The 10,642-nt window shown below is 51.6% G+C and overlaps 1 protein-coding gene across 1 annotated transcript; it reads right to left on the reverse strand.

Annotated features, from left to right (window-relative positions):
* Positions 1-468: 468 nt before the first annotated feature.
* Positions 469-2,392, reverse strand: SP5 (Sp5 transcription factor). Its single transcript, XM_030952402.1, has 2 exons — positions 2,150-2,392; positions 469-1,605 (listed from the first exon to the last, which is right to left on the reverse strand). The coding sequence occupies exons 1-2, from the start codon at positions 2,198-2,200 to the stop codon at positions 553-555; spliced, it is 1,104 nt and encodes a 367-aa protein (XP_030808262.1). The 5' UTR covers positions 2,201-2,392; the 3' UTR covers positions 469-552.
* Positions 2,393-10,642: the final 8,250 nt, after the last annotated feature.

Here is a 10,642-nt window from a genome sequence, read left to right on the forward strand (position 1 = left end):
CGGGACCGTCCCTGCTGACCCCGGTGTGAACGTGTTTATTTCACGCTGCGGTCGCGGGTCGCTTTACAGAAACATCTCATGCTAGACCCCGCGCGGGGTCGAAGACGGAGGGGAACACGTGTATTCAAACGTTAACTATTAAATAACCTGTACACAAAACTTCAGTCTGTTACCCTGAAAGCACGAGGGCCGAGCCCCAGCACAGCCACACCGGCGCTGCCACCTCACCCCCAGCTGTCTATAAGCCTCGAGCGCCGCGGCCGGCCCGGGCCGGCTCCGCTCGTGCCCCAGCGCCCGGGCTCCCCCTCAGCCGCGCTCCAGGGCGGGCAGGGCGCCTGCCCCTGGACGGCCCCGGGGTCCTATAAGCGTCCAGTCCCGGGCCTGAGGGTCCGCGGAGGCCGCCCCCAGCCGGGGTACTGCTCGCCGTGCCCGGCGAGAGTCCGAGAGCCGGCCGCCCTCTCCCCACCTCCCTGCCCCCGGCGGACAAACGCCCCCCGCCCGGGTCCCGCCGCGGCTCGGCTCGGCTCGGCCCGCAGAGGCAGCAACCGGCGGTCACAGGTCGCGGCTGTCCTCCCGCTTGACGCCGTCCGCGGCCGCCTTCAGCTTCTTGTTCTGGTGAGTCTTGACGTGCTTGGCCAGGTGGTCGCTGCGCATGAAGCGCTTCCCGCACTCGGGGCAGACGAAGCGCTTCTCGCCCGTGTGAGTCCGCAGGTGCCGCTGCAGCTCGTCGGAGCGGGTGAAGCTCTTCCCGCAGAAGAGCCAGTTGCAGACGAAGGGCCGCTCGCCCGTGTGCCAGCGCAGGTGCGCCTTCAGGTGCGAGGTCTTGCCGTACACCTTGCCGCAGCCGGGGATGTGGCAGATGTGCTGCTTCTTCTTGCCCGGCTCCGCCTCAGGGGCGCTGCCCGCGGCCGACTGGCAGTTGGGGCAGCGGCAGCGGCGGCACCTCCTGGCCGTTGCCGCCAGGGGAGACTTGGTCTGCAGCAGGGCGGCGATCTGCGTCTGGTACTGAGCGAAGTCCGAGTGTCCCAGCACCAGGCTCCGCGGCAGCGCCGCCGCTGCGGGGAAGCGGTGGCCGCAGCCGCCCGGGGCGCTGGCCTGCTGGATGCTCCACCAGGGGATGTCCTCGGGCGGCGGGTTGGGCGACAGTTGCCGGCAGGGCTGGGCGGGCGGAAGCAGGTTGGAGTACCCGGGCGGCAGGGCGGCCTGGGCGGCGTAGGGGACGTAGGCGGGCGGGCAGCTGGACGGCAGGGCGGCCATGGAGGAGGGCAGCATCTTGACGGGGGAGAACTCGTAGGGATAGGAGGGATCCGCCGGGGGGGTGAGGGGCAGTTCGTGAGAACCCCCGAAGGAGGGCTGCAGGTGGTTCTTCTGAGGGGTCAACCCCAAGCTGGGATGCGGCGGCGGCAGCCCTCCCGGGGAGTGCGCTGGCATCTCGCCGCTCCACGGGTGGAAGATCCTAGAGGGGGATCCCAGCGTCGGGTCGTAGGAGACCGGCAGGAAATCCGAGGGCGCTGCGCCCGGCTGCCCGATTCGGCTACAAGTAGCGGCCAGAAGAGCCAGGGGCGAGTGCTTGGCCAAGTCTGGGGAGGCGCTGGGGGTGCGGTCCTGCGCAGGAACGGGAGGGAGGGGAGAAGGGAAGGAGGGAAGAGAGCGCGTTACTCGCCGTCCGCAGACACCGGCCTGCGAGAAACTTCCCGCACCACTGCCCGTGTGCGGCTGGGGCCGGCCCGCCGCTCCCCGCACAGCCGGTAAACTTTCCGAAAACAATGCGCACCCAGAGGGCAGGACGTGCCCGGCCCCCCCGCTCCGCCCAGAGACACGTCCCGCCTGCGGCCGGTGCTGCCGGCCCCGCCGCCGTTCCTGGGCAGGGGAAGCAGCCGCTGTGGGCAGGGAGGCAGCCCCCCGCGCCCCCCACACCCCTTGCCACGGAGCACTGCCTGGAGTTAGTAACGGGCTGCTGGCAGGAGAGGGAAGTTCCAAGCCCGAGCCCGGCCTCTTTACCACCGCGGGGGTCCCCACCTACCTCTCCGGGCCGCCCGCCGGGAAAAGCCCCGTGAGGGAGACGGCTGACGCCAGCTGCCCCCGCGCAATGCGGGTCACAACCGTAGGACTCGGCGCAGTTCGAGGAACACCGGGTGCGGGTACTGACCTGGAGGAAAGCCTGGAGGGAATCGTTCCGGAGGACAGCCACCGCGGCCATGGCTACTGCACCCGGGGCGAAGGGAAGGCGCCGGGGCACTGCCGAGGCATGAGGACGCCAAGGGGAAGATGAGAAGCTGCCCAGTTTCCTTCTCTCTCCCCCTCTCTCTCCCTTTCCTTCTGATCTCTTCGTCTCAGTGCGCGTCCCACCCCCCCGCGCTGCGCGATCTCCGCGGACTGTCTGACTGCGCCAGGATCACCTCCAAGAATTTGATAAGGACTTTGCCGGGCCGCCAACCAGTCAGAGGGAAGATTTATGGCTTTGAAGTTTGCCGCTACCCAATCATCAAAGAATAGCGGCTCTTTCAGAAGCGAAAGCAAATCCTTTGAATCCACAAAGCTCCTATGGTGTGTTTGTTGGTCTGGATAAAAGAACTGATTATTAGGGGGGATGGGAAGGGAGGAGATAAAGGCGGGACAATTAATGAAGTAATCACTATGTGGGAAATGTATATACACAAATAATTGGATTTTCTTGATCAAAGGACCCCTTACCGCCTAGAGACCCTCGCGTTGGATGTGCAAGACACTGGATCCCCCCTCCTTTTTTTTTTTTTTTTGCAATTAAATTTGTGGCAGAGCCCTAAAGTAACAAGGCGTCTTTGTTATCGCTCGAGGAATCTGCCTCCGGATTCCTCTGATAGTGTTTAAAGACTGAAGGTAACATAGCACAAGCGAGTTCACCTGGTCGGGGCTGGTCGATCCCAGCCGTAAAACTTCCCTGGAGTAAATGTCGGTGGTTCCTCCCCGCTCCCTCCCTCCGCCCGCCCTTCCCCCGAGGCTGAGAGGTATGCCCTCGATATGACTCGGCAAATAACCGCGCATTTTCTCCTCTGGTAGCTGGATTTGTTTCACTTCGCTCAGCCGGCATTGCCCCCTTGTTACCGGGAGCCCCCGCCTGGCGCGGGGCCAGGCCAGGCGCCCAGCCGGGCCCGGGGAGGAGCAGCGGGCTGCCACCAGCAGCAAGCGTTCTCTCAGACAGACACACCGACAAACCGGGCAGCCGGGAAACAGAAGGGAAAAGTTTCCTCTTCCCTAGCGGGAGCCGGGTGTAAAAGACATAATTTCTTTAAATGAAGACCGGAGTCTCTCTTGGCGGGCCTGCCGAGCCGGCCTGTTTTGCGCCGGCGGGGAGTGGAGATAGGGGTGGCTCCTCGGGAGCACGAACGCCGCTACCGGGTCTCTGCCCCCCCTGCTCTCTCACCTCCTGCCCCAAAGTCGGCCCCAAGCGTTTTGTTACTTCATCCTGCACCTTTCGGCCTCTGTCTATACATCTCTATACGCATGTGTGTATGAAGGATCTACCCTGCCTTGCGCTCGACCATGTGTGAGGCTATTGACCCTCTAACCAGCACCAGGCACATCTGGGTCACAGCTTGCCGCCACCGTCGGCTGCTGAGCTCAGTGGGCTGCAGAGCTGGCGGGCCCCCTCGCATGTGCCGCCCAGCAAGGGGCAGGCGGGGCCCCGCGCCTCTCCGCGGGCCCGCTCAGCTCCGCGCTCCGCCGGGGGCCCTGGAAACGCGCTCCTCTCCTCCCCGCTTCCCCATCTGCTCCGAGGCCATCGCAAACGCCGGCCTGTTTGGCCAGGTACCAAACCAGGACGTTCATCTCCGTCTTGAGGAGATGGGGGTACCCTTTCGGGCAGATGCCGTCTGGCTCTGGTCCTCCGGAGCTGTTTGCACAGGTAACTCGATCCTCCCCGCAGTCGCTGGGTTCAATTGTATTCGCACCGCCACTGAAGTCTCTTTAAACGCCAGCACACAGAGATCTTTATCTGCCTTTCCTGTGGAAACAATCACTGTCCGCTCAAAGACTTTCAAGAGTTGTAGGGCTTGAATTAGATCGGTTTCTTTGAAGGGATTAAAGTGCCAAGTCCTCTCCCACGGCTCCATATTGAGTCCCGGGGAGAAATAAAAGCTCGACCCCATGTAACACTACGTAGCAGCCATATATCAAGCTCTTCCCATGTGCCAGGTAACCGCCTCACCAGGTTGGCAACAGGAAGACAAGGGTCCCGCATCCAGCGCTTCTACCACGCACTGATGCATCGAGGCAAGGTTCGCCGCTGCTGCAGGAGCCCGCGGCCCGGCAGCAGCTCCCGCCAGGGCGTGAGGTTGCGGGCGATAGAGCTCCCCATCGGCCTGCACGGGTGCGGGGCTCACGGGGTCCGGCACCTCCATCCACCACACACGAACACCTCCCAGTACCGCCGATGAGCGATCCGCCGGGGGCTGCGCTGCGCCACCACGGGACATGGCGGCTAACGGGGAACCACAGCGAGCCCAGGCCGACAGCGCGGCCGGAGGACACGCACACAGGCATTGCCCCGCGCACCCCGCCCGCAGCCCTCGGATGCCCCCCGCTCACTGCCACGCTCCAGCCGCGCCACTAAAGCCGCATTGGGGAAGGAGTGCACTTGTCCTTTCGAGTCTAGGCTGTAGCTGGGGCAGCCGGAGCCGGGGCGGAACCCCACGGGGGGAGCCCGACCCGCACCTCGGCTTCCCGGAGGAGCAATAACTCGCTAAACGAGTGGAACGGCGGCGCTCGCGCTTGCGTTGTCCCTAAACCTCTGTATCCCCAAACTTACGTCAAACCCAGAGATATGCGAGATGCCCGATTTGACCCCTACCTCGATTTTTGTTAATTCGTTTTACCTAGTTACTGCCAGATGGATACTCAGAACAATGTTTCTAAACGAAATGAGAGGACATAGGTAGATCAGGAGACACTGAACAACCCGAGGTACCCTCCATTCTCTAAAGTACGGTATTTCCCCAGATATCTCGACGAACCAAAATGATCTGTCAAGTTGCAAAAAAGTTAGTGGAAAACGGGATAAGTTTCTATACAACTGCCACACTACATATGCCATAAATCTGCATCCAAGACAGTACATTACCTAAAAATCGAGAATAAATTCTCATTTCTGGAAGAAACCAATGGGCTGAAAAATGAAACGCTGCAGTCATAATTTTCTGTACAAATAATTAGTGTTCAAACTCGGAGCATTTCAGTCTCCTGAAATGTATTCTTAATGAAGTGATGTTCAGAGCTGTCATTAAAAATGCAGGGCTGGAAGATCAAAGTACAATATTTATTTTAGAAATTTGTTTCAGTTATCAGGAGATACAGGTATCAAGGCCAAGTGTCAATTCAGTTACACAAAGCACGATTTCCATGAGAAATGGGCTGCCACTACGTCCTAGTGTAAAGCAAAGGGACGCCAGAGCTGAGTTGCAGCGCGGGAGGAGGCGCGGGGCCGGGGGCTGGGGGCTGCTCGGGGAGCGGTGCTGAGAAGCACAGCCCTGCGTGGAGCTTTGGCCCGCAGCCCAAGGGGCCGGTCCCCAGCGGCGGGGCTGTAGCGGCCGGAGCAGCTTCTGGGCCCACCGGGGAGGCAGGGCAGCGCCGTGGGCAGCACGGCGGCCCGGAGGCAGAACCAGAGCCTGAATCGCTCCAGCCACGGGGCTGAGGCGCAGGGGGCTCCCAGAGCCCCCCTGCCTCCATGGGACCCTGCCAGCTACGGCGGGCGGCGAGACCCCGGGGTCAGGGGGGGCTCAGGCTGCACTGGGCTGCATGGATACTGTCGATTTAACACAGTACGTGTAAATCACGAGTCACCATCACCATTTCTTAGATAGGTGTCTTAAAAATCAGGATTTTTCAGATCCAGGTATCCCAGAGTGGCTGTACCACTATTCAGGGCTCTGTGGACCTTCGTTTGAATGCAGGTAGCATACCTGGAATAACAGCTGCTCGCATGCCAGTGGTGCCCTCCATGGTTTCTGCTGTGCCTCTGACTTCAGGGCCCCAACCACCTCATCCTGGAGCCTACCCCAAAACCTGTCCCAGTGATGGCTCACACTGCCACAGCCAGGTCCTCTCATGACATTCACTTTTCCAAAGTAATTTGCAGTCTCCTGCCTTGACCCCCCCCATGAACAACCCTGGAAGCCTTGATGGGCTCTGGCCACCTGCCTGTCCACAGCCTGGGGTTCCTGGGGTGCTTTCCATTAAACACTGTTCTTTAGCAATTGTGACAAAGAATCAGAGACAGGATCATTTTAAAGTGAACAGCTGCATTAACATTCAGCCAAGCCTCCTAGTCAAGTTGTCCATAAGAGGTGGCAAAATTTAAACCTGAAAAAGCTTTAATAAGCTTGCTCCAGAAGGCAGTGTCTTCACACCATCCCTCATTGTTTTCTGGTTTAAAGATGTACTAACAGAAACCACCCATCCACGACAGCAAGAAGTTTCACCAGAAGGTAAATGACCCTAGGTATACAGCTTCGGCATGTGTGGATACACTGTCAACAGTTCTGAGTTATATGCCATTAATGCTGTTTTTATTTACTTCAGCATATTCACATTTTTACAGTAGACAATATGACTGGCATAAGATGAGGAATAACCAGTTCACACAGTGTAGTTTGAACATCAGTAGATGAAAATAAAAAACATTAAAAACTGCTATGGTATCTCCTGCTTTTTTTCCCCTGTGCTTTAGGGAAAACCACAAAATTCTAGACAAGATTGGCACATGTTAAGGCATATTTAGGATTTAAGGGCTTGCCCCAACATTTCCCAGAGTAGGTGTGGATTTGACAAAGATTAATAGAGGATTTCCCAAACTTCCGAAAGCTAGTTGCCCTTTAAGAGAAGTAGAACAAGTTTTATGCCTCACAAAGTTTTATGCCTCACAAACCTGCTGTCAAAGTTTTAAATATCTTAATGTATTCATCTTCTGCTCCATCCTTGGCTGGCCCTTTGTGACTCTTCCTCCTGTCTTGGGGAACACTGGTGAACATTTTTGGATAATACTTAACTTCCCTTGCTTCCATATTTTAAAAAAACAATCAGACTCTTAATCATAACAATATTGAAAGTGTTATTCTTGGCTCTACTTGGAATGCCTGGGACACTTTTAGTTCAAGATGATAATTTCAAATTCTCTGGAAATGCTCTCTGCCTCTGGCATACATGGCTGCATTTTTGTCACAGCTCTAACAGCTAGAAATGGACTCCTACAAAATAGAAAGCAAGCCAAGACTCTGGTGAGCAGCTGAAAAAGATCTGCTGTGTGCATCCTGCTTGTTCTCTCCCTTGGGGAAACACTAGGTAAAAAAAGCCTCTGTGTTTTTGATGGAATGCATTTGTTTGGGGAAGACTGGATGGGAACTTTTAATCTTATGACTACAGATACATATAGCTAATTTTTTTTTACATTGCAATTAGTATAGAATGAAAATATAATTAAATTGTTATTTACTTCCTACTACAGAGAGTATATTATCTAAAAATTTGCCACATGATAATTAGTTTTAGTTACTTAGTATACTTATTGACAAATTAAACAGCTGTCTGTGTCTATACTGTGTTAGAACTGGAAACAGCACAAAGTTTATCCAGAAAGATCATTGTTTAATCTACACATAAATATTGGATGATCATATGGCTGCCACATTGCTATTAATTTGGCTGAGTGGATTAATCCAACACTGTAAAAATACACCTGCTGTTTAACAAACTCAAACGCTGTAATTTTAGAACCTTTTGGTAGAGAAAACAGTACGTATTTTCTAATGGCAGTATTTTTCAATATTTCAAGAAGCACTTTTGAAATAACCCACTCTTCAAGGACTACTGAACAAGAACATATAAAAATATCCATAATCTTTATTATGAAAGGCAAGTGCTCTACCTAAACTCTTCAACAACTTCACTTTAGCTGGGGGAAAAATAGAGATATGAAGAAAAAGCCTAATAAGTTGCATTGTGAGGATCAAAACAGGGACACAGATATGGTACATGACTGGCATTAAAGGTGTCTCAGGAAAGAGATACTGTCTTCACACTATGGGAGAGAATCTGAAGACTCTCACTGTATAATGCTTTCAAGGTAGGTTTTTCCAGTTATGCATACATATTAGTGAAAGGCAGCCTATAAACTATGACATAGGTGAGTGCCCCCAATGGGGAAGAGTTTTCGAACAGGACCTGGAAAAACTAGATTTCTAAATTGAGGTGTTTGGTTTTTTTAAAATGCCAGTCTTCTTGACTGCCACCAGAGGTTCAGGATCCCATGAAAGATTGGGGAAAACTTAAATTACAATTCTGAAATGACTTATCTCTCCCTGGCTGAACACTGCTCTCACAGACTGGCAGAAAAGTCTTTTCAGGAAAGCAGTGTACACTATGTTTCTGTGTCATTTCATAAATTGATACCTTAAGTGGTGCAGAATAATACATAAATAGTTAAATGCATAAATTACATAAACTACCCAAATATAAATTCCAATTCTGAAAATCAAAATACCATCAATAAAATTATTTCAAATGTGTTTCAAATACACAATATTTTTTACTATGCTTTCCATCTTCACAGAACTATAAACAGGTGAAGTCATTCTAACCATACTCTTACATGCTGAGTCAGCTTCCTTCCCCTTCTTTACAAGGGGAATGACCCTTGCCATACACACAACTGCTCCAGGCTTGAAAAGAGGAGCTCCTTGCTTCAGTTCTGCACATGGATTATGAGGCTGCTACTCACCAAACACTTGAAAAACTTACCCCAGCTCAGCTGAAACCTCAGGAGTATTGGCTGAGGCATGCACCTTCTGCTGGCTGGCTGGCCATGCCAATGAAAGCAAACAACCCTAATCTGGGAATAAATCACCTTTCACTTCAGTCTTCAATCAGCTCCTACTGTTCAGGGCCAAACAGCTTGACCAGCTGTTTGAGCACCCAGGACAAGATGAGGAGAAAGGATATTCTCCTCAAAGATGAGTGTATCAGCATGGCCATGACTCATGAACCAGTCTAATGAACAGTATAATTTTTCTCAAACTTCTGGAACTTCTGAGACAGAGGGAGAAAAAAGAGAAGATCTTAAAATTGTTACATTTTTGGGCTTTTCTCCCTCAGTAAATCTCACACTCCTATTTTCCTACTACATGAAGAAAACTCACATAATCTACTGGCATTGAGCTGAGAGAAACACATATTACATATGAAAGAAAGAAGAGTACATGGCAAAACACAGATAATGCCACAAAGTGGAAATTTATTAGTCTAAATTACCTAATTCTTATGCCTGGAAATAAGAACAAGACTACAGTGCTGCAGTGCTGGCACTCCAATGCCCAAATGATATAGAAATCTGCAACTGAAAACCACTGACTGCTTCTTAGGAGGTCACACTAAACCACAAAGAACTATTTTCCAAATTTTTTGTCTTAAAAAGAAGCTTGGAGAAAAATCCAAATGCTAAGTAATGCAATTTAATCTGTAATCAGACTAACTTTATAAAATGCTGCCATTCTTATCAATGCACAATGGGGCTGAAAAATAATATTCTGTCAAGATTCTTACAGAAGGCACTGGAGTAGATGCCCAGGAAAACTGAATTGGGCTTGTGATTTACTACTTTTTTTCTACTTCCATTGCTACACATGCTAAGTGTACTTGGCACATGGAGTGATTCAAAAAGAAGCTGCTCTGTAATGCCAGTGATTCTCTTTAATGAGATACAGTTATCAGTTGATTTATGAATTTCTGCTGCCTGTTCTCATTAAGGGTAAGGTAATTTGCATTCTAGAAGTAAGACTGTTTACAAGAGAACACAGTAATCAAAATCCCTCTAAATAAAGTTTTAGAAATGTACACAGTGAGGCTAGAGGTAGTTCTAGAAATGTGCGTAACTTTATCCATTAAACTCTATTGCAAAGACTCAAGAGAAGGTGTTCCATCTCCAGTTTTATCTAGTTTTCCAAATTAGTATAGCATTCATCTCAGGAATTTAATATGGGAAGAGACAAAATGAACTTTCTGCTTGAGCCTTCTGATACCCTGGTGACCTTCTCCTCCTGGGAGATCCTATGCTGTTAATTTAGATACCATATGCCTCACTGGTCATCAATTCAACTGCTGCTCTCTATGTTACAGCCTTCACAGGATCTTCATCACACTGCCTATAAAACTAATCATTTCCTCTACCTACTGTTGCTCTACCAGTCAGACAAGCTCCAGTTGATCAGTATTTTCTTATAAATACTTAGAAATAGCACAATCTAGTCTGCTTTATTCTTTCTTTTGGTATATGCTTCTCCACTATAATTTAGACACTATTTGCAGTGCTCCAAAGTAAAGCATCAACAACTGGAAGACAGCAGAGGAGGAATGTAGCAAAAACAGAGCTACACAGACTCTGAAATAACACTGGTCATATGTCTGAATGTAGCCCAGCATTTTGGCAGCGGTCAGAAACAAAAGCCTAACCATCTAGGTGGAGAGAAAAGGTAACCTCCAAGCAGGCAGCACATCAGTGCTGAGACTGACTATAGAAGCTAAGAATGAGCATGGAATTACACATTTTAATACTAGTGACACTGATTATGAGAATACCAAGATGAACAGAGCAGCTCAGCCTGAGCAATTGATTGAA

This window comes from Camarhynchus parvulus, chromosome 7 (genome assembly GCF_901933205.1).
Source record: "Camarhynchus parvulus chromosome 7, STF_HiC, whole genome shotgun sequence".
Classification (NCBI taxonomy): domain Eukaryota; kingdom Metazoa; phylum Chordata; class Aves; order Passeriformes; family Thraupidae; genus Camarhynchus; species Camarhynchus parvulus.